Here is a 25,453-nt window from a genome sequence, read left to right as displayed (position 1 = left end):
TCGAGGAGAAAAAGTCGGCCGCCGCTCTGGAAGGAAAGAAAAACAAGGGAGGAGAAAAAAAGGGAAAGTAATCTCTCTCTCTCTTTCTCTCTCTCCTTACACGTGGGCGATTGAGCTGAATCGGGGATGGTTAAGGTGTCTGGTAGTCGAAGAAGTACCGCAATATTTTTCTCTTCTCTTTTCTTTTCCTTCTTTCTTTTCTTTTTTCGAGCAACGACACGAATTAATCATCTTGTTTCGCAGAGAGGAAGAGGAGAAATTTCTCTCTCTCTCTCGTTCTTCTCCTTTGTATTTTTTTCTCCTTTTGCGCGTATTGCATCACGGAAAGGGGAAAAAGGAAAACGCGAAGGACGGCTTGGTAACAGGCGAGCGAGTTTACGGCTCGGTTGGAGAGCTTCTCTAAATCGGGATTTTCGAGGTCCGCGAGGCGGGCAGAGTTCGTTTAACTTTCAAATTGACCCCGATTTAAACCAGAAAAAGAAGAGGCGGAAGACGGTCGTCTCGGCGAGCGTGTTCGTTCCGATGACTTCCTGGCTGGATGGGAAAAAGGGTCTCGGTCGGCGTCTCACCGCGAAAATAGTTCAACACGCGTTCGATTGGATCTCGCGGAAACTGAGGAGCTTTGATCGAGGAATTTTTCGGCCCGCGTTTCAACCTTCCTCTCCTTTTCTTCTCTTCCCTTTCCGGGGAATCAAAAATCACGGATTAGCAGAGGGCGAGTCTTGTTGTCCCGCCGCGAAACGGGCGGAAATATTGGAAATACTCGATTCGAAGATGGCGGCAGGAATGCCAGGAATCCGATTTATTAGCCCCGATTATACTCGGATAAAACGGGTCGAATAAATCCGGAATGGATCGGGCAGCTGGTGATCGGAAATGCCAGGCCAGGCCGTGGAAAGAAAGGAAAGAAAATGGAGAGAACGGAGACCACCTGGTAAATAACAAAACGCCGATGTATATACCTGTATATATACCCCGAGTATTATTGCTCGACTCGAGGCAAACTGGCGGCATAAGTTAATTGAGAAAGCAATTGCTGATAAATCGAATTGGAAAAATGGGGAGGCGAGTGCTTCCCCCCCTCCCTCCTTCGTGTTTACGCACACGAGACACGCGAACGCACTTCTTCTTTCCCTCCTATTTTATTCCACGCGCTGATTTGTTTATTTATGCCGGCTTAGATCCGGCCAGCGCATCGGCCGATTACACCGAGAGGGAAATCCTCGATAAGGATAATGGTTACACGTCCGTTCCACTCCTTTCCGCGCTGTCAATTAAACGCGTTTTTTCCCCCCTCCTCTTCTCTCCTACCTTCGTCCACCTCCCTCTTGCGCGTATTATCGATTACACATATTGAAGGATGAGGCCGAGCGTTTGATGCAACTCGCGCATCGTTCTTCTCGAAGCGGTGGACGAAGAAGTTGGAGGAAGAAGAAGAAGAGGAAGAAGAAGAAGAAGAAGAACAAGAAGAAGAAGAACAAGAAGAAGAAGAACAAGAAGAAGAAGAAGAAGAAGAAGAAGAAAAGTCGAAGAGTGGAAAAATGGGCGGGATAAGATCTTGTTTCCCCGCAAATTCCTGCTGCTTAACGAGGGGGGGGGGGGGTTAAAAATGATCCATCTGTTTCCCTCCCCTCCCCCCCCCCCAAAGAGATCGCATCTTTCCGGAGAACTCGGGAGGAATATCACCAAGTATCGCCAACTATCGAATGGAATTAGGAGAAGAGGAGGATTTCGTTTTACGAACAATCTCTTCTTATATAATTTTTCCGATTGGAAATTCGAAATAAATAGATTGGACGAGTAACGGAAGGAAGAGGAGAGAGGAAGCGGCAAAAAGAAATCTCGCAGTAGCAAGGTGAACTCGTGCGATGCGGTCGGCATTGAAACGGCCTTCGACTCTATTCTCGACTCTATACGCGATACCAGACACTTCCTTCTCCTTGCCACTTTTCATTCGCGTATTAGAGAACCGATCCTTATAGTAGAATATACTCGCGCCCCGTCCCGCTCGTGGAAATCGTCCCCTGTTTTTGTATCTGGATTCCTGATTATATATATACCTGTTCGATAACGGTTAAAATATGGGCGAGAAGAATTCGAAAGATTCTGAAAGAAAATGCCCATCTCCTCTCTTGGCTGATTGAGAAGAAGGCACAAGCTTCGATGACGATACTATGGAATATGTATCAGCTCTCTCTCTCTCTCTCTCTCTCTCTTTTCCTCTATCGCCCTCCCCCCTCCCCCCTCCCCCCCTTTCCCGTATTAATGATACGCTTCTCCCGCCGCGATATTTTAAATTATACGATCGTTCGCCCCTCCTCACCTGTTAATAAAGTGACAGAAGGAGCGTGGAGCGTGGAGGATTTATTGGGCCGCAGCGGCCAAAAAGGATAAGGCAGCCACGGGAGGTATAACGTTTCCAGATATCGTTTCGATATCACGTCTTCACCAGGATGCGGCCGGGAAATTTTACGATGTTGAAAGATCGCGACCGGTATCAGTGGTTCTCGAGATCTCGAATCCCGATTATTAACCCTGAATCGGTCAAGCGGTTGGTAGGGATTAGCCTTGAGAGATCGCCATCGTTTTACCCACGATATTTTCATCGTCTACGTTTTCACGACACGGAATATTACCGCGGCTTCTACGCGCACGTATATATATATATATATATATATATATGTACACGTATGTTATCCAATGATAATAATAATCGAAATAATGGAGAACAATTTTCCTCCGACTCGCTATATATATATATATATATATTCGAACGTAAATTCGCGTTTAGCTACACCGGCGCGTTCGGTGTTATTATTATTATGCATCGTGCGTTTCCCACTGATATTTGTTCTCTCTTTTACGAGGAGGAGGGGAATAATAATAATAATAATAATAATAATAATATCGTGTAACAACAACTTGGACAACTTTGATCCTTCGTCGTTGAGAATAAAATCGGGGGACATGTCGTCCTGTTGGTAATATAAATTGATTAGATTCTCTTTTTGAAAATTCAATTTCGCTCGCGAAAAAGATGGATTATTTTCGTATCTTCTTTCCTCCCCCTCCTCATCGATGATGTCCCTATGTTCTCGGGAATTAGAAGAGATAGAGGTGCAAAGTAATGATTAGAAAATCCGTGTAATTATCTCTCCGTTCGGATCATCGGCCAGAGTTGGGTGTATTTACGACGGATACGTAGTATCCGTTTTAATTACCGGGCAGTGGTTGGTTATGTTGGTAAAAACAGGTTGACGCGTGTTTACGCGTTGGCGATTCCTCGAAGGCGCCACCTTCGATATTTCAAAGAGGAGAGGAAAAGAAAAGAAAAAGGGATTTTGCGCGGCGATTATTCGCGAATAATGATTGTTGTTTCGTACGATTGTTCCGGTCCGCGATTAATTTTATTATCCGGACCGAACTTGCGGAATATTCGACTCGACTCGAAGATTAGCGGCTCGATCGTCTTAAAACGTATGTATGACATCGGTAATTCGTTGATCGAGAGAACGAGTGACGGTAAATACCCATTTTATTTAAATACAATGTTACGGCCACTCTTCAATTGTCGGATTAACGTTCGACCGAATGTTCGATCATCCGATCAGTGTCGATTACAGTCACCGACTAATGGTGACTGGTTTTGAGCCACGATCTCCAGCGGTGAGAAAGAGAGAAGGGGAAGGGAGGGGAGGGAAAGAAAAAAGAAAAGAAAAAGAGAAGAAAGGACGACGTGTAAAAGGAGAGAGAAACGAGAGGAGGACTGGATAAAAAGATATAGATTTCAGAAGGAAGAATAATTTCTGTCTTCGAAATTTAATAGATCCGGGATGTAAGTGCGTGAAAAAACGAGGGCGCGAGCGTGAGGGAAATTAATTTGAAAGTGCAGCACGTCAACCTGTTCCCCGTCTCTTACTTTTTTCTCCCCTTTTTCTTTCCATCTTTTATTTACACACGCGCGAAATACGCAACCTGTCCGGCCAACGCCGGTAAATCAATCGAACAACGATAACAATCGCGGTAAACGCGCGCTTCCATCGATCCAATTTTTCCGTCATTTACATTTTCACCTGGCTAAGAAACTTGGCATTAATAAACATTGACGAGTCGGTATATATAATTGACATCATAAAATAAATACATCGGCTGGCCGTTATTATACGCACCGTTTTCAGCTTTCACCTTTCAACGGCCTCCGTTCCAGAATTCGAAATCTCGTTATTCAGATCTTCCAGCGACAGAGAGAGAGAGAGGAGAGAGAGGAGAGAGAGAAGAAAATTAGAAAAAGAGAAAGGGGAGGGGGAAGAGGAGAGGGCGTTACGTCAATCACTACGCGTGGAAAAATTTTTAATATCGCGTGCACAGATCTGAACATCGATTTCTACGCTAATAAGACAAAACTGGTCTCGAATGGGTTGTTGCCTCGTCGAACGGATATCGATGTAAACCGCGATTGATAAGACGCACAGAGATACCAATCTACACGTACACTTGCGACCCGTGACACTCGTTCGCGACTCGTTCGAGCGCGTTCATGGGTCGTCTACTATACATATTCCTCGAAATGTTCCACGTATAACAATTAAAGCTAAGTTTCTTTCTAGCCGGCACGAGATGATCACGATAATTACGCCCGAATTTCACGCCTCGATCCTCGAGGGCGACACCGTGGTCGAATTTATTATCGGAATCATTCAATCCCCCTCTTCGAAACACGATTCGATTCGATTTCGTTCGACCCGGACCGGGCTTTGATTGAACGATTCTTCCCTCCCCCCTCGGTATATAATTGCTATTTATAGGGTTTCACGCGTGGTAGGTGGAAATCGATAGGGCTATAATTTGATTCCTTAAACGCGTTGTAAACGAGATTCTCGCTTTCTATTTTATGGTCTATTCGGAACGAACGTTGGAAGAAATTACAGGGTGTTTTAATAGGGTAATAATCTCGTGCTAATTCAACGCGGCGAGGGGAGCGAAGGGGTATAACGAAATAACGAACGAATCGTGCCAACGATTTTTCTTTTCTCTTCCAGTATTTTGTGTTCTATCTCGTTTTTCTTCCTTTTTTTTTTCTTTTTATCTAGTTTTAACCATTCCAGCGTTAGAACTGTAACCGTAACGGTGATATAATTAGGAGATCGCGGTTATAAGAAGAACCAAGCCCATATGCTGCTCCTTTAACCTTAATCAACGATTCGTAGAAAAGAAATACGTGATCCATCACTCGTGTCACTTGAACGGTATATAACGCAACACGTATCGGGAATTGTGTTAAATGTGACATACAATGTACGCGGATACGACGTGTTAAGTGTCACACCGATCGTATGGGAAGAGATAAATTAACCACTCTTCTCGTTCGAGCGACACATTTTTTCGACCATTTGTTCGCAGAAAAATTCGACATTCGAACAGATCGAGCCACGTATTTTTCAAACAAATTTATCTATATTCCAACGATCTCTACGCAACGTTTGGATTATTATTTAATATCGCCGATTTCCTCCTTACGACCCACAAATCGTCCACTTTCGTAACGGAGGAAATCTCCGTTTCCAAGCGAATCGCGTTTGACACGGGTCGCTTATGGGTAATCCATCCAACTTCCGTCGAAGGTGAGCAATTTCCCCTCGTTTCGACGACACTCGTCCCATCCCGCGAAATTGCTCGTCACTTTTCGACTGGAAATATCGCGATCCTTGTCCGCAGATCGAGTATCATATATTCATAATTGAACCTTTAGATTGGGATCGAAGCATTCTTTAAACGGCTCTCCCGCCATCCCTTAATAACTATAATTTACGATCCAACCCGGTACAACGACTTTTCTTTCCCCTTAATTGATTTCACCAGATGGAGGGGGGGATGTCGTGGAAACTGGTTACGCGTGAAACGTTTCAAATTGAGTTTGAAATTTCACCGAGTCGATATTTCTTTTTTCTTTTTTTTTTTTTATCGTTAATATCAATAATAATTCGACGAGATTACGATCTTTCGTCGGAGAAAATCGTGGAAAAAATCGAAGATGGAGGGAGGAATAATCGAATTACGATTTTTCGTTAAACGATACGAACGTGTTTCGACTCTTCTTAATCGCGTTGACAAAAATCATTTTGGATTTGTTATTTGGGTTTAGTCTAATTTTGTGACGGTGTCTCATCGAAAATTGTAAGAGAAGTAAGAAAAGTGGGGATTATTGGTAAAATTAAAAGTCGTTTGTTTGAAACGAGTTATGCAACGATACCTAAAAAGGTAACATTTCCTTTCTAAATACGGAATTATTGGAAGCTTTCTTAACACGTGCAACGTTGTAATATTTTAACCCATGGATATCTTTGGATACATGGATAAGGATACGTAAAGAAATGATATAAGAATATATACGTAATACGGTATGTATCATTTTGATTAATAAATCGGTTATTATCGCTCGTAGCGAAAAATGTTTCAGATAAAAGTTGAATGGTTTCGAGGGGGGTACGATATGATGTCGTTAGTTTTTTCGTAAGTGGACGCGTAAAAAATTTGCGAGGATCGACGTTATTTTTTTAAATAGGATCATACGTTTTTCAATGCGTTAATAGATGCAGCTCGGCATTCTCTATAAGAAAGTACTTATCACTTGTAGCAAAAAAACCATTAATTAAGGAGATATTCGATTAAATTTAATCATTTCTTAGACTATATTGCTATAAGTGACGCAGCATTTTCTTATAGGGAATGTTACATCAATTAGTGCATTAAAAAACATATGATTCCATTTAAAGGAACAACGTTGATCTTTGTAAGATCATTTACGCTTCCATTTACGAAAAAACTGATAACATCGAATTACAGTCCTCTTGGAACTATTCAATCTTTGTTCGAAACATTTTTTAACATTGCGAAAAATAAACGAGATATTTCAAATATAAGAAATTATCTAATCTTCGTGTATTTTTAACTTTTCTAGGATAGAAAAAGGGGACAAAAAACGCTCAACGTTGTAAAAAGTAAGTATTATGAGAGGTAAGTATCTAGATTTAAGGAAACTGTAAAAAAAAACGAACAAAACCTTAAAAAGTAGCAGCTGTAAAAGGTAAGTATCAAGGTAAGTATCACGGTAAGTATCACGGTAAGTATGTGTAAAATTTGATTAAAAACTTTAATTTTTAAAAATATTAAAAAATTGGTATGTACGATCTAGGATTATTCGTACAAAGTCCAAAAATTGGACAAAAATTTCCTTCGTTCTGTCCATAATTCCAAGAATGTGACGTCATTTCCAAGAATTTCGAAAATTCCAAGAATTCGACGTCATTTCCAAGAACTGGCGAAATTCCTGGAAAAATTTCTCGAGCGACCTCCTGTCAACTTATGTTCTCCTGATACAAAGTCGAAAAATTGGCCAAAAATTTCACGCGATCGAAAATTTCGATAATTCTAGGAATTTGACGTCATTTCCAAGAATTTCGAAAATTCCAAGAATTCGACGTCATTTCCAAGAACTGGCGAAATTCCTGGAAAAATTTCTCGAGCGACCTCCTGTCAACTTATATTCTCCTGATACAAAGTCGAAAAATTGGCCAAAAATTTCACGCGATCGAAAATTTCGATAATTCTAGGAATTTGACGTCATTTCCAAGAATTTCGAAAATTCCAAGAATTCGACGTCATTTCCAAGAACTGGCGAAATTCCTGGAAAAATTTCTCGAGCGACCTCCTGTCAACTTATATTCTCCTGATACAAAGTCGAAAAATTGGCCAAAAATTTCACGCGATCGAAAATTTCGATAATTCTAGGAATTTGACGTCATTTCCAAGAATTTCGAAAATTCCAAGAATTCGACGTCATTTCCAAGAACTGGCGAAATTCCTGGAAAAATTTCTCGAGCGACCTCCTGTCAACTTATGTTCTCCTGATACAAAGTCGCAAAATTGGACAAAAATTCCACGCGATCGAAAATTTCGATAATTCTAGGAATTTGACGTCATTTCCAAGAATTTCGAAAATTCCAAGAATTCGACGTCATTTCCAAGAACTGGCGAAATTCCTGGAAAAATTTCTCGAGCGACCTCCTGTCAACTTATATTCTCCTGATACAAAGTCGAAAAATTGGACAAAAATTACACGCGATCGAAAATTTCGATAATTCTAGGAATTTGACGTCATTTCCAAGAATTTCGAAAATTCCAAGAATTCGACGTCATTTCCAAGAACTGGCGAAATTCCTGGAAAAATTTCTCGAGCGACCTCCTGTCAACTTATGTTCTCCTGTTACAAAGTCGAAAAATTGGACAAAAATTTCACGCGATCGAAAATTTCGATAATTCTAGGAATTTGACGTCATTTCCAAGAATTTCGAAAATTCCAAGAATTCGACGTCATTTCCAAGAACTGGCGAAATTCCTGGAAAAATTTCTCGAGCGACCTCCTGTCAACTTATGTTCTCCTGATACAAAGTCGAAAAATTGGACAAAAATTTCACGCGATCGAAAATTTCGATAATTCTAGGAATTTGACGTCATTTCCAAGAATTTCGAAAATTCCAAGAATTCGACGTCATTTCCAAGAACTGGCGAAATTCCTGGAAAAATTTCTCGAGCGACCTCCTGTCAACTTATATTCTCCTGATACAAAGTCGAAAAATTGGCCAAAAATTTCACGCGATCGAAAATTTCGATAATTCTAGGAATTTGACGTCATTTCCAAGAATTTCGAAAATTCCAAGAATTCGACGTCATTTCCAAGAACTGGCGAAATTCCTGGAAAAATTTCTCGAGCGACCTCCTGTCAACTTATATTCTCCTGATACAAAGTCGAAAAATTGGCCAAAAATTTCACGCGATCGAAAATTTCGATAATTCTAGGAATTTGACGTCATTTCCAAGAATTTCGAAAATTCCAAGAATTCGACGTCATTTCCAAGAACTGGCGAAATTCCTGGAAAAATTTCTCGACCGACCTCCTGTCAACTTATATTCTCCTGATACAATGTCGAAAAATTGGCCAAAAATTTCACGCGATCGAAAATTTCGATAATTCTAGGAATTTGACGTCATTTCCAAGAATTTCGAAAATTCCAAGAATTCGACGTCATTTCCAAGAACTGGCGAAATTCTAGGAAAGATTTCTCGAACGACCTCCTGTCAACTTATATTCTCCTGATACAAAGTCGAAAAATTGGCCAAAAATTTCACGCGATCGAAAATTTCGATAATTCTAGGAATTTGACGTCATTTCCAAGAATTTCAAAAATTCCAAGAATTCGACGTCATTTCCAAGAACTGGCGAAATTCTAGGAAAAATTTCTCGAACGACCTCCTGTCAACTTATATTCTCCTGATACAAAGTCGAAAAATTGGCCAAAAATTTCACGCGATCGAAAATTTCGATAATTCCAGGAATTTGACGTCATTTCCAAGAATTTCGAAAATTCCAAGAATTCGACGTCATTTCTCGGAAAAATTTCTCGAGCGACCTCCTGTCAACTTATGTTCTCCTGTTACAAAGTCGAAAAATTGGACAAAAATTTCACGCGATCGAAAATTTCGATAATTCTAGGAATTTGACGTCATTTCCAAGAATTTCGAAAATTCCAAGAATTCGACGTCATTTCTCGGAAAAATTTCTCGAACGACCTCCTGTCAACTTATGTTCTCCTGTTACAAAGTCGAAAAATTGGCCAAAATTTTCACTCGATCGAAAATTTCGATAATTCCAGGAATTTGACGTCATTTCCAAGAATTTCGAAAATTCCAAGAATTCGACGTCATTTCCAAGAACTGGCGAAATTCTAGGAAAGATTTCTCGAACGACCTCCTGTCAACTTATATTCTCCTGATACAAAGTCGAAAAATTGGCCAAAAATTTCACGCGATCGAAAATTTCGATAATTCTAGGAATTTGACGTCATTTCCAAGAATTTCGAAAATTCCAAGAATTCGACGTCATTTCCAAGAACTGGCGAAATTCTGGAAAAATTTCTCGAGCGACCTCCTGTCAACTTATATTCTCCTGATACAAAGTCGAAAAATTGGCCAAAAATTTCACGCGATCGAAAATTTCGATAATTCCAGGAATTTGACGTCATTTCCAAGAATTTCGAAAATTCCAAGAATTCGACGTCATTTCTCGGAAAAATTTCTCGAGCGACCTCCTGTCAACTTATGTTCTCCTGTTACAAAGTCGAAAAATTGGACAAAAATTTCACGCGATCGAAAATTTCGATAATTCTAGGAATTTGACGTCATTTCCAAGAATTTCGAAAATTCCAAGAATTCGACGTCATTTCTCGGAAAAATTTCTCGAACGACCTCCTGTCAACTTATGTTCTCCTGTTACAAAGTCGAAAAATTGGCCAAAATTTTCACTCGATCGAAAATTTCGATAATTCTAGGAATTTGACGTCATTTCCAAGAATTTCGAAAATTCCAAGAATTCGACGTCATTTCCAAGAACTGGCGAAATTCTAGGAAAAGTTTCTCGAGCGACCTCCTGTCAACTTATATTCTCCTGATACAAAATCCAAATTTCGGACGGCAAATTTTTAACCAAATCTTTAACTTTGTATTAGGAGAATATAATTTAACAGGAGGTGGCACAAGTTTTTTTTTTCTTTTCAAGAATTCCAAAGCAGAAATTTTTACCGATTTTTCGACTTTTTATCAAGATAACATAATCCTGAAAGAGGTGGCACGCAATTTTTCTGGAATTTGAGACACCTACCTTGTACTTACCTTTTATACTTACCTTTTATACTTACCTTCCTGTACTTACCTTTTTTTCACCACCCATATTTTCACGAATTAATCATTTTTTCAACAGTTTACTTAATTCTAAAGGATCGAGGAATAGGATGGGTCATCTAATTTTATCGCCTTTAACATCTCGTTCATTTTCCGTAATATTAAAAAATGTTTCGGACAAAAGTTGAATGGTTTCGAGGGAGGCATAATCTCGCGTTACTAGTTTTTTCCTAGATGGACGCGTAGAGAACTTTTGGAGATCAACGTGATTTTTCTAAACAAGACCGTACATTTTTTATCGCATCAATAGACGCAGCACGGCATTCTTTGTAAAAAAGTACTGAGAATACCATATATAGCAAAAAACTTATAGTTTAGGAAATAATTAAATTTAATCGAATATCTCCTCAACTAATAGTTCTTTCGTATAAACGGCTCGATACTTTTTTATACAGAATGCTATGCGACACCTGTCGGCGAATTAAAAGATACAAAGTGCCATTTAAAAAAAAGAAATTGACCGTCACGAGTCCTTAACGCGTCTACTCGCAAAACAGATTAATCGCACAGAAATGTAACCGTTCTCGAAACCATTCAACTTTTATCCCAAACGTTTTTTAACATTATAAAAAACAAAAAAGATAATACGAGCAATAAATTGTACAAGAATGGATACAAGAATGGATGGAAAGACGTATACAAAAAGTGTATATAAAAAGGAGTACGTACTTGTGCACAATCGATATCCCAAATCGTATCCTGTCATCTGTCCCCTCTCCAATCCCCCTCTGCAATTTCTCGATCGACGGCTTAACTCGATCGCATTAATCGCGTAATTCGCGTCGCGAAATATCCCTCGTCCTTACTTTATCGTTTGTTAAAATAAAATTCGAACGGATATGGGGAACTTTTCGACTCGACGGTCAGATCGTCCTCTCAGATTCGATCCCGTACGATGACGCTCGACGGGCTCGCTGTCGCTCACGGCGTGAGATGTTGCCCCGCGGCCAGAAGATATACGCGCTCGTTCGAAACGGTCGTTCGAGTTCCAAAAAAGAAAGTTCCGAAAAAAAAAAAAAAAAAAAAAAAAAGATCACGTCCTGCATCGTCCCGTTTTACGAATTAATTTACATACGGAACCTCTAATAAACGCTCGCTTGTTCGCTCGCTCGCGCTCGTCCATCTATTTTTAACCGGCCGTGGATAACCGCGAAACCGTCGGCCATTCGCGAAACGGGAAAGTTTATTAAATCGTGGCGGTGCACGCACCGAGATGGCTATCGTGGAAACTTGATCGAACTTCGCCCGCTCGATATCGGCCCCCCTTAAACGATATTTCCCTTCCTCTTCACCGTTTACACCGTTAACGTCGTTTACACCTATTTAATCCGACCGCCTAGCTCAATTAATCAACGGCAATTCAATTTTGCGGCCGTATATATATTTTTTTTTTAATGGGACGACGAGGTTCGCTGATTCGTCGTTACGACATCGCGGCCAGTTTTATGCGCCGCACCGCCGCGATGCGCGTGAAAAAGGAGAAGTTGAAACTCTCTGAAATAATTAAGATAATAATTTCGTTTACTTTTTTTTTTTTTTTTTTTTTCTCTATCGAGTTACACTTTCGTCGTTTATCGATTTATCCATTTATCCTTCCTCGTTCGATGCAACAAGATCGAGAGACGATTTCTCGTACGTTCGTTCGATTATTCGATTAATTGTGCATCTTTGTAAAGAAAGAAGATTCGTCGAGTGTTGAACGCATACATATCGTTGTTTCGTGTTGTCACATTTTATGAAGCATCCTCGAGTTGTCAGGACCAAGAATTTTCGCCGAGAGCAAATCCTTGTAATCCTTCTCAACTCCCGTTAACGTAGATTACCTTTACGAAACAGTAATTCTGAATCGTTCTATCTTTGCTCTCTATGAGTTTCTCGAAAACTTTGAAAGTAATATTCCTATTGCCTCCTATTACGGTCAAACTGGAGACGTCGAAGATCGATTTGAGATTATATCGTTGTGCATTGGCGAAGCGATGTTCTAAAAAGAAAAGCAATCGTAGATAAACATCTGCTTCGAGTCATCTCTCGCGGTCACCTTTCGAAGGGTTAATAATTTTAAGCCGGTTAAGGGAATGGTATGAATGGTAATCGCGTGGTGGCGCTCGACGTGTAAAATGGAAAATGGAAGATCCGTTCATCGGTCGAAGAAATTACGCGACAAACCAACCGGAGGGGGAGAGGAACATTGATCTATTTGCTTAGCTAGCTGCCTCGTGTTATGTAGATTATGCAGCTATCGGACACTCTAATCTCGAGGGCGCGTTATTCGATTCCTTGTGACAACAGAGAGAGAGAGAGAGAGAGAGAGAGAGAGCAGCGCGAATAATAATGTAAATTGGACATTGAATTTATCGCGGCTTCCCTCTGATTTCTTCATTCCCTCGAATCGCGAGAGAGGCGGTAACCGAGATCGAGTTAAATTAATCGCGAGCAAGTTTTGCTTCGAATTTCGAAATAATCGAGATCTCGATTGAAATAGGATCCAAAATTACCGAGATAATCCGAGATAAATGGAAGATAACGAGAGTATCGAGATCATTGCCGATCTTTTTCATCCTCTTCCACGGATATTTTCTACTCTTCTCTCTTCGCGTATCTAGAACGCCCGTTCGCCATCCGATTTATCAAGCACGGTTGTCGAACGGAAGATAACTCAAACGGCAAACAACGTCGTTTTCGTCCCACGACATCAAACGTCGTCGTCGGAATAATTGCGTCCGGTTATAACACGGACGTATCGAGTTGATCTTAAAAAAAGAAGAAGAGAAAGAAGAGAGGGATCGAATCGAAAATCGTTACACGAATCGTTGTATGAGTAATGGAGCTGTCCCGTTCGAGACGTCGCGTATCGATGGCGAGGGAGAGGGGGTATAATCCACGAGCGCCTATGATCGGCTACCGTCGATGATCGGTGGGACGCTCTTTATTAAAACGGAAATGAAAACTTGGTCCGAGCCAACTTACGTACCGAGATCGTACGATACGGCTTTATTCCGATATTTTCCATTCGCGATACGCGAATGATCTCGGCCCATGATTTTAATGAAATCTCGTTCGTTAACGAGAGGCGGGGGCTTGCGTTTATTTCGATCCCGTGTAACTCGATTAGAGAGCCTGTCTATTTCGTTCGTTATTATATATTCGTCAGATATATATCCGTGTATTTCCATTCTTCCTCCTCTTCCTCTCCGTGTCATCTCTGCGCTCCGTTCTTTGACGGTTGTCAAGGAGGGGGAGGCGGATAGGCGGCGAAGAAGAAGAAGAAGAAGAAGAAGAAGAAGAGCAAGTTGGATGTCGCTCACGCGTTTTGCCCATTATCGCGATCTCGCGTCCATTTTGATCTCGCATCTCGCTGACGTCCCCGACGACGAGTGGTTTATCGATCTGAATCCCATTTCTCCAACGCTCTACTAGATTATTATTACTATGCGATTCGTTATAAATCGAAATTATTGTTCGCTCCAGTGTGCACCGGGAAATTTTAATCTCTCTCTCTCTCTCTCTTACGAGGGAGACCTGTTCTGTCAGCCTGTTTGATCGAGCTACTCTCTAGTCTCGTCCCCTTGACTTAGAAATTCTTAGCATTCGTCTTATCTTCGTAAGATCGATGAACATCGCTCCTCCTCCTTTTCTTCTTGAAGAAGAAACGAGCCAAAAGTTAAAAGGGGGGAGGTACGTCGAATTTCAAACATGGACAAGGAATAATTGGCACACACGTAAATAAACGGGAATAAAAGGGAATGGATCGCCACGCGACTGGTGACTTTTCGGCCAGAAATCGAGCAGAATCGATTTCTTGGCGAACGAGATTAATCGGCCGTTCGCAGCGAAATGGTACGCGGCGGAGAGAGTGTATCAACCCCGCGATGGAACGCGTTCCTTTTGTTCGGTACTAGTTGGAACAGCGGTGTAAAAAAAGGAAGGAAACAGGGAACGATAGTAGTTAAGGGCTAAACCTGTTTCTCGGCAGCTCGCGCACTCCAACTCCTCTATTTCGTTCAAACGTCATCGGGTTTAATTAAGGCCTCGAAAAACGGCCCATTTCCCACCATTCCCCTCCCTACTTCGACCTACTTGCGTTGGAAAAAATTCGCCTCTTTCCTTCGAGCTGCCTCTCCGCTCTTCTTCCCCGCGGACAACAAATAGAAATTCCATACTCTCGAAATACTTTTCGATCTTTCTCGAGAGGAAGAAGCGGAATCAAAAAGAAGAAGAAAAATTGCTGGATCGTAACGATTCGTCGAGACGAAATCATTTATCCATGGAATTCACGGTGATCCATGGCTCGGGTGGAGAAGAGGTCGTGCGTGTGCGCGTACGATCCTTTCTTCCCCGCTGGATTTCTGTAATTTAGATGGGCGCGATAGCGTATCACGCGATAGGAAGAGGCGGCGGTCGGCGTCGCGTGGCACTCGGCCACTTGGGTTTTCTTTCTCGTGGAATGCCTCTCGAACGTGTACGAGAGGAGGCGTGTTACGGAGCGATTTTATCGAAAGGAAGAGCAACTTTTTCCTACGCTCGAAGCTTGACTTACCGAGCCGTAAAGAAGACCACAGGAATCCATGCACAGGTACAGGCAAGTCGCGACACCTTGGATCCTCAGTTGACCCCTGGACACGGATGTTCGTTGAAATATCGCTGGAAAGGAAAGAAAATAAATAGATCGGTTAGAGAGATATCGTTATCGAACGGAATCTTTGTAATTGGTAAAACGAGGTTAAAAAAATGTATTTCTATTTCGAAATATTGCTCGAACAATCTTTGCGACGATAACATCTTTGTAACGATAAAAATTAAAATTTCTATTTTCTATCGAAATATCGGTGGAAAAAATCCGTCTATAATTACTTGGAAACAATCGTTCGAAAAATCTTTGCAGCTTCGTTAAATCGGTAAAACGAAATTAAAGTTTCTATTTTCTATGGAAAAAAATCTTTACGACGTAACGATTAAAATTTTTATTTTCTATCGAAATATCGGTGGAAAAAATCCATCTATAATTACTTGGAAAGAATCGTTCGAAAAATCTTTGCAGCTTCGTTAAATCGAAATTGAAATTTCTATTAAAATATCGCTTGGAGAAAAATTAATTGAAAAGAATCGTTCGATCTTCCTAACTCCTAACGATAAAACGAAATTAAAGTTTAAATCAAATTTCTATTTTCTATCGAAATATCTATGGAGGGGGGGAAAAAAAAAAACTTTGGCGATCGGTGAAACGAGAGGCCACCTATTTCCACCTGTTTCTATTTTTTCCCCGTGCGATTAAGTTTGTTCGAGAAGACGAAAGGCCTTGGCCTTTTTTCCCCTCCCCCCCCGATTTTCCACCACCTGTTAACCTGATCTGAGCGACGATTTATCCACCGGATGCGTCGTGTATCGATTTATTCCTGCCTCTTTAGAGCGTAATCATTCCCGATCATTTTTGCGCGCGGAGAAGTACAAAGTACAGCTCGTGTGCATTTTTCCCAACAAATTCCCAACAAAATCGGGCAGCATCGAGCGGTGGTCGTTCGCTTCCGAGGGTATCGATTATGGGAATTGAAATATACTAGTCTAGAAGGTAGACGGGATCGAGTATAATGAAACGTTTTGCGGACACGGGAGGCAGCATACACCTCCCGATAACATCGAAGGGACATGTCGCTAAATAATAATTGTAGCTTCAATCCAACCTTCCGGTCGTGGTTTACGATTACGTTTGATACGCGTGTTACGATACATTGTACGTAATTATTAACCGCATACCGGGCTTAAAAATAATAATATTCCCGCCGGTATGAGCCATTTGATTGAGGATCGATAATGAAGGAAGGAAGGAAGGAAGGAAGGAAAGGAATCTTGTGCGGCAGGTATACAAAACGTGCAATTATCTTCAAATTGTATGTTGACAAAGCGGCTCTCGTCTCGTCTCACAATGTGATCTGTGTTTTATATATATATTCACAAAAATGATATGAACGAAAACGCATGAAACGCACGTGTGAAATTCGAGATGCAACCTCGAAACTGGGACCTAATCGTCACGAGTAATCGTGTGCGCGTATCGATATACCGATTCTATTAGTGACTCGTGTATAATCGATGGAAGAAACACGGCCCAGTCGTGAATTAATAAGTAAGGCGTGAAACGAGGGGCCTCCGCGTGAACGAGAAGAATAAACGAAAAGAAAGGAAGGAGGGGAAGAAAAAGAAACAAAAAAAAAAAACTGTTCTTTCAACAGCTGAAACGAGAGTATCGAGAGTATTATATTTCCCCTATTACGAGAAAAGAAAAAAGAAAAGACAAATGTTATTCGCATTATCGCATAAATCAACTTATTCGATATTCGAAGGGACGAATCTCCAGCTCGGGTTTGCTCGGGTCGAGATTCGCCATTGCTATTTGTCAAGCACGAGCCGTTGTTGAAAAGGTAAATCGCGGTGGCACGAGCGTGGAAAAGAAAGATACTCAGAGATCCGGGTATCTCGTCTCATTACTCAATTCGCTTCTTTATTTTCCACCACGGGCGGAGGGAAGGAGGGTCTTTTATCGCACGCGATGGCTTTCCTTAACCGTTCACCCTTATCTATTCCGAGCCTCGTTCTCAAGGTGAACGCGATACGCTCGCGATTCGACACGCGATCGCACAAGTGCGCGCAGCGTGATCCCAGCCACCTGTGCCCTGTAAATTTCACCACCGTGTAAACACTGCGACTCGCGTTTATTTCCCTCCCCTCCAATAAACCGTTTTCCTTTTAACCCCCGCGCGCCAATCTCCATCCGAGACGAGGAGAGGAGAGAGAGAGAGAGAGAGAGAGAGAGAGAGAGAGAGAGAGAGAGAGAGAGAGAGTGAATTTAAATGAAATTCAGAAGAAGAGGAGGAGGAGGAGGAGGGAAAGCGGGAGGACAGAACGATGTCGCCAAGTGGCAATTTGTTAATGCAAATTGACAAGTGGCCGAGTCGTGGTTCGAGAGAGTGAAAGAAGCCCCCTCGAAAGCACCGTGTAATTTTTGCAATTCTCTTTGTCGCGTCTTTGCCGCGCCTTCGGTGGTCTTTTTCTCTCTCTCTCTCTCTCTCTCTCCTTTCAGACCCACGCGTCACCTGAGCGAACGGAGGTATGCAAGATCGTGTTTACCTTCGAGCGTTTAAAAGGCCCGTCGAGTCTCGTTAGCGTCCCCTTTTAACGTTTCATTTCCACCTTGCAAATTCGTCATCGTGTACCAATTTATCTGTACACTTTGTCGGAAATTAATTATTACACTCGCCACGGGTGTATACGCACCGCTGAAAAGAAGAGGAAGATGCGTATGCGCAAGAACGATCCGATCGGTCAATGAGGAAACGCCTATTTTCACGTATATTTTTTTTTTTTTTCGTGATATTTATCTATACAATTTGCTAAAAATTGTTAATCAATTGATTAATTTGTATATACCGTTCATTGTTGAAAAGTCTCGAGAAAGGATCAGATTGATTAATTTTCGTTTCTACCAAATTCTAAGAATTCCAAGAGTAAACAGATCGATCAAATTAATTTCCATTCGATTTCAATTCTTCGATTAATCAATTATGCCACCTTTGTACAATCAATACACCGCGGTTATTCAAAATTTATTCTCACTCGAAATTATAATCTACTCGGACAAATGTTATTGATGATAAATTATAATAAATATATCGATAAATGTAAAATTAAACACTTTTTTTTATCTACTATATTTTAATAATTTAAATATATATATACGATTTTATACGAATATATCGAATGCTTTCGTCGCGAAGAGGAAGGGATATTGTCGATGGCGGAGGAGAGGACAGACAATTCTCGAGAAATTACGCAACCCTGAATGAAATTCCGAATCCACCAAACTCATCCGTCCCGTGTTCCACGCACGAGCGTGGAAACTGGAATCCAGCGTTAAATCACCAGCGATATCAAAAGAACCGCGGAAAGGAAGGCCATTAATTAAAAATCGTGGAAACCGGAGAAACAACCCATCCCGTTCGTGTAAATTAAAATCCGATCTCGATGCTTTCGCTCGATTCCTAGGCGAAATTTAATTAGCATAACGCGTCGAACGCGCGTAATAATAATAATAATACGAGTTAAACGTTTTTTCCAACCTTCGCCCTGGCGATCTTTTCTTAATTGTTCCGACAATAATATTGCAAGATAAATCGCGTAAAGACGCGATCAGACGAGTGGGGAGAAAGAAAGAAAAGAGAGAGAGAGGACGATTGAAATTCTTGATTAAATAACGAAACCTTAAAATATATAGGAAATTTTCGAACTCGCAAATTACAATTCTGGCTGACAGGAATCGATCGGCGAATGCTAAAAGGATCGCTCGATAATTTATCGATCTGTTATTACATTTTTTTCTAAAAATTATCCTCGAGATTGCCGTTAATTCTCAGAATTGAACGGTGTCGCTGCTCTTTTTCTTTCTTTTTTTTTTTTTTTTTTACGACACGTTTTCCTCCGATCTTTTCTAAAATACGTTTCGTGGCTGAATAATCGTAGGGAAGCCTATTTTCGCTCTCGTCGAGCAAGACATATCCCACGGGGACGATTAAGAAACTAGCCGTTTCGAAGTTGAACTACCGTGTTTCATCGCGCCTCCTCGAGAAATCGACGCTCGCCGCGGGTTCTTTCCTCTTGCTGGAAACGCGCGGGTTTGTTGAAATGGCTTGAAAGAACGAGAGAAAAAAAAAAAAAAAAGAAAGAGAGAAATTGCAGAGATCGTGATCGCGTAAACGGCATTATTGATGACTTGACACGGTAACGGGTATTATTGACGTCGAGGAGTGGAGCAGGATTATTAATGATGCGACTACCTGGACGGTATGAATTTGTCATTCACGAGAAATCGATGGAATTCTAAAATTATCGTCTCGCGAGGGGAGGGGGGGAGGGAGAAGGGGGGAAAAATGGGCTATTTGTAAGAGATATTTATGACTTTAAAAAAAAAAAAGAAAAAAAAAAAAGAAAAAGAAAAAAAAAAAACAAGAGAAATTTTCACCGGATCCGCATGCATACGGAAATAAATGTAATTTTTATTCGATCCTTGTTGAAAGGGTCTTCATGCCTTCTCGTATCGGGCGAAAATACTCTGTGATTATCGAAATTACGGCGGTTTTCCAATTTTTTCGAAGGGGGGGGGGGAGAAATTTACTCGTCGAATCCCCGGGTGGATAAATAATCTTACGCGGTTGAGTAACTCGGTTGGAGGAATGGCTACACGAGTGAAAAAAAAAAGAGATCGAGCAGCTTCCTCCTAGCTAAGCCGGCGCGAGAATCAAGACTATGCGGTGTGGCCGAATAGACGGATTAAAAGGCGACGATGCAATTTATCTCGCTTGTCATTCCCTTCCTCCGTTAGTTGCAAACTCGTGGAACGAAGTTGACGAGGAACGGGCAACGAGCCCGACGTTTTCATCACAGTTTTCGCTCGTCGTCCCGATAATTACACGCACGCTTCCCGTATATACTTCCCGTATCCGTGTGCATAATAAAAGTGTAATAAGAGACGCGAGCGACAATCCGCGACGACCATTCTGCCGAGTTTCCGTCCACCGATGAAATATTTATGAATCGTGGCCAACGAGAGAGAGAGAGAGAGAGTTGGCCGACTCATAAGCTCGTGTCGCTTTACCCGCGATTAATTCAATTTCGCCCCGATTCCATCCCGGTGTATGTAAAAAAAAAAAAAAAAAAAAAAAAAGAAAAGACGAGATCGATCCCCACGGGTTGGACAAAAAACTGGTAGCCGATATTATTCGTAATTTCGTACGAGTACGCGTCCACTTACGAGATGATGCTATTCTTGGTATTCTTCTTTTTATTTATTTATTTCTTTTTTTGCGCTAAAAATTATTATTATCGTCGGTTATAAACGATGAAGGTGCAAAGGGTGTGTTGCATATCCCCTTTCTTGGTTCGTTTATCGGCTAAGCGCGATGATGAATTTTAATGAATTATTTAGCGAAAATTGTTCCTCGGTCGGTAATTTAAATCGTAAAAGGACGCGTGTACCGTGTAATGAGAATTTTTCGTAATGAGATATAAACGAACGTGAAGAGGGAAGTATAATGATATAAGTTCCGCGGGAAGTGAAAAGAGAAGAGAAGAAAAATTGTCGCGGATTTCGAAAATGTTGTTTCCCATTTCGATTCCTCCCCGATCCTTCCCCTTCTTCGTATTGGAGAACGCAAGTAGGAAGAATGGTGGACCCCACAACGGGTTACCGACGCCAGGTTCACGATAATTGACCGTTCAATAAATCTATCGGTAAAGATGGAAACAAATCGTAACACGTACAAATTGCTCGTATAGAATGCTTTATGGTTTATCTGGTGGATAATAATAGAGCGTCTCGCGTGTGATTGCAATTCAGCCATCAATAATTCTAATTTAAAGTGTCGAGAGGTGGTCGTGGTTTAATCAGCTTCTTGCCTGCCCGATCGGCGAATTGGACGGAGAGCGAATCGTGTTCGCGGGGGAATTTTTCTAATGTAGGGAAGAACGGGTAGCGGCAACTGTTCCATTAGGTCGGCCTCGCGGGTGATTGCAATTTGTTAGGCAATCAACTTCAATTGAATGACCGTTCAATGCTTAAACATAAACATTTTATTACATTCCTCGTGTGTTTATGAATTGTAAACGCATAGGAAAGGAAAGTTGTATACAACAAACGCTTCACTTTCACACCTTAGGATTTCGCGTGAATCTCGTTATTATAATATCGATACGATTGTTATTATACAAGCGGAAACAAGTGTGGTGTCGTCGAGCCGTTTCCATCGTCCACGCAGAAAACAATTTATCCAACTTCTTATCGACACGCGAGAGAAGCAACAAGAGTCTCGCGGGTATCCTTGGCCGATGCCTCGTCTCGATAATCGGTCGAGAGGCGAGGTGACACGTCCTCGTCGTTACAGGCGAATCGGCGAGGAGGAGCGCGCCAAGAAATCAATTAGAACGTTCGTTAAAGCTGCAGGTCATTAACGATGCGTCGAAACGCGTGACTAATCCCCACGGTTCATCGCGACAACGTGACACGCTCATCATTTCGCCACCATCTTGAATTATCGAAAGGATAGACGGCCGTCTAATTATCAATCACCGTGCTAATGACGCGGTTCATTTACTCGAGAAAATGTTTTATATATATATATATATATAATTATTGGCAAGATATTGAGAGATGCATAAACTTTGCACAAACTTCGTTTTACGATTCATCGCGACAATGGGACACGTTGATCATTTCGCCACCATCTTGAAAGGATAAAAACGGGCGTCTAATTATCTAATAATCACCGTGCTAATCACACGCTTGATTTAACTCGAGAAAACGTACGTATATCTTGTAAAATTATCGCTAAGGGATAATGTTGCACAAATTTCGTTTTACGATAATGATCTTGGCGATAAAATTTTTGGACTGTTCCAACTTTCTCATATCCCTCCCCGAAGGAATATGGAGGAATATGGAGGAAAGTCCGAACCAGAGGATCTTGGATGGGGAAGAAAGTATAAAAAAAAAAAAAAAGAAAGATTATGAAACCTTGAAGAGAGGGGAAAAAAAAAAAAAAATTCGAAAACGAGTTTTGGAACAATGTCGAGGAATACAGGAAGAGATTCATCAATATGGAAGGTGGGTGAGGGAGCGGGTTTAACCCGGGTGAGATAACTCGAAAGGAGTTGGTGGAAAGGAGAGATCGAAATCGATCGATTTACGATGTTCCGATGCGACACGTGATTATCACCTTCTAATTTCAGCGGTCGGAGAGACGCTTATAATTACACCGGAATCTCGTATCCGATCCCAGGGGGAGGGGAGAGGGGAGAAAAAAAATGTGATCCGAGAAGTCTTTAATCTACTTTTTCCGGGCCGCGAGAGAAGAATCTCAAAGAATACCGCGATTAGCATAAGGAAATTTACAACTGAGGATTACTTAATCCTCGAAACTTCATCGTTGTCCCGATAATTCCTGGTCTCGCTTTAATTAAACGACACATACACGAGTGGAAGGGATAATTAGAATTTATTGGCTCTTTTTTTTTTTTTTTTTTTTTTTTTAGGAAACTTGACTGGCTGGTAATCGATTCCAAGAAAGATATAATATTGATGTTTTGATCGTTAGTCTTTCAAGTGTTGAAAAATGTCTAAGATGGAGGAATTATTAAGCGGATTTTATTTTATTTTATTTTGTTTTACGATATATTTGCTTTAATTTAATCTTCCTCAATTTAATTTCAATCAATTTTTTCCAATTGACTCGTATAAAATTTGGATGGATTGAATCGAACGTGTGGATTAGTTTATTAAGAGTCATAATATTCGCGAATTAAGTAGTTTTAAAATTACTAAGTGTTGTAGGATCCAATCTTTGAGGCAAAATGAATATGAATATGAATTTATATTTTTATTGTTGTTCGATGCTGTTATTAAACTAATATAATATCGTTAATTATTGTTAATACGCTTTCCGTTTTAAAAATATATCTCTCCTATTTTGTAAGCGAATGCATTTATACCAATTGAGCGATATTAATGAAATTATCGAACGAAGTTATATTCTTATTGCATTTTTGTTGCAATTAGAAAACTGTTGATATTTGATCGACAAGAATGCGTTACGTAAATTATTATGTATATTACACGCGTAAAAGCAAATCGAATAGTTAAAATTAAAAGAAGGCAAGTTAATCAGTTATGCAAATCATCTTCGTATTTCGTATCTCTAACTTCCATCGAGCAATTTTACGTTACGTTTTGTCTATTTCCACGTTTAACACATTTCGGACGGACGAAAACTTTACCCGAACAAATAAATACCTCAAGCAGTTACGCTTTAATGTATTCACATACACTCCAAATATCCTCCACCGTAATTTTACCTTCCAAACATCAAAACCAAACAGTTATCCTAACACCTACACCCTACCCTACGTCCAAATTAAACATCCTTATCAAACACTCGACGCCCCAAAAAAGGGCGTGCAGGTGAAACAATACATCTTAAATTCAAACACTCGAGAACCTCCTCTCGAAAAAAAAAAAAAAAAAAAAAAAAGAAAAAACGCCTCGAGGAACTCCCTCTTAATCTCGAATCAGTTATTTAACCAAGATCCGCCTCGTTCTCGCCTAAAAATGGACGGATCTTAAAAAAAAATAATCTCTTCATCGTTCTCTCGTTCCCGCTAACGAAAAAATTTAATCTCGACGAATAATGACGAGAGACAGAGGGCGACCGTGCAAAATGTCCAAGAATATATACGAAATGACGTTCGTCCGATTTCCGACAGCGTCGCGACATGTAGGTCGCAGCCTATGAAAAACGACCACGTGACGACCATGGTGCCACCACGCGGAGAAAGCTCTCTATCACGCGAGAGAAAAACCAGGCAATTGGTTCGTTGCGAGTGAACCATAAATATTGGCTCGCGCCAAACGACTTCGATCGAAGGGAATAGAAGAGACGGTAAAAAAAAGTTGTGCGCGATACGTCGTTCGTTTGACGGGAAAACGCTCAATTTCTCTCATGCAATATTCATCGACCGCTGTTATTGCCATCGAGAAGCGGCGGTAATGACCGATGATGATGCTCGAACCTTCTTGTTCACGTTAGACATATTGCGTATTGCATATATATATATACACACACACGTATCTATATACTTCGCTTCTATTCGAGTTGTTTGAATATCCACGTTACGTAGATTCGTTTCGAGGTTCGTGTCGCGTTGCTCGACTCGAAATTGTTTGGACTGGAGTAACGTAGTTTCGAGTGATGCATACGATAGGTACTACTAATGGAAAGGTGTACTAACAAGCAACCGCTCGAAATGGAAACGTATATATATAAAATTGCATCGAAGTGGTTGTGTATGTATAAATGTCAATTATAATTATAAATATAGTAAACGCGGTACGTATTTGACGTACGAATGCGAGGTTGGGTAAACGATGTATATAAATATAGATATGGATAAATATTTGATTTAAACGTTTTCGGTTCATCGTTCGGCACGAGAAAATCGAGTTGGTGAATATCTCGTAAGAATTGTATCGACGAACGACCGCGTGTTCTCGCGTTACGCGGCAGGAAACCCAATGTGCTCGATTGAAATTGACGAATGCTCTGGTGTTTACCCGGTGTTTTATCCGTCTGATTTATCGCGTTTCTGCGTCGATCGGATCTCGATGTACCTCGTTACGTCGGCGCATTGTCGCGCCAACTTTCTTGTTCGGCCGCGATGAGATTCATCGCACGATACCGTGTAGAATATCGGCGACGGAACGATGGCCAATTTGACGGGGAAGTTTTACGGAGATTGATTTGCCGACTGTGTCGAAGTATATAATCGCGCGAAGATTGCTTGCCATCTGTTGATGTTCGATTGTTGTACTTTTCCATGGGTGTGGGTCCAATGTAATCGACTTTGATGTCTCTTGAATGGGAAGTCGAAGCTTTTTACGAGCTTTTTCTCCCCGCGAAATCCACGCTCACCAGACAATGGCCTGTTGTCTCGAACGAGGCAATTTATCTCAGCGGCATTTGTCTAATCTCTAAGGACGAGGTTGAACGACGTCGAAAATTATATTTGATTAAAAAAAAAAAAAAAAAAGGGACAGGAAGATGTACACGTTTGATTGGTATAG

General features: G+C 40.9%; 1 protein-coding gene across 1 annotated transcript in view; it reads right to left on the bottom strand.

Annotated features, from left to right (window-relative positions):
• LOC105735822 (uncharacterized) overlaps positions 1 to 25,453 on the bottom strand; it is a 102,811-nt gene that overhangs the window by 18,299 nt on the left and 59,059 nt on the right. Inside the window, exon 2 of the mRNA XM_086907077.1 lies at positions 15,332 to 15,435. Coding sequence (XP_086763203.1) covers positions 15,332 to 15,435 — 104 coding nt within the window. The remainder of the gene's footprint in view (positions 1 to 15,331; positions 15,436 to 25,453) is intronic.

Source organism: Apis florea, unplaced genomic scaffold (assembly GCF_048593485.1).
Source record: "Apis florea isolate Af1SG1 unplaced genomic scaffold, ASM4859348v1 contig_24_pilon, whole genome shotgun sequence".
NCBI lineage: Eukaryota > Metazoa > Arthropoda > Insecta > Hymenoptera > Apidae > Apis > Apis florea.
The sequence above is the reverse complement of the archived record's forward strand: the minus strand, read 5'-3'. Positions and strand labels throughout refer to the sequence as shown.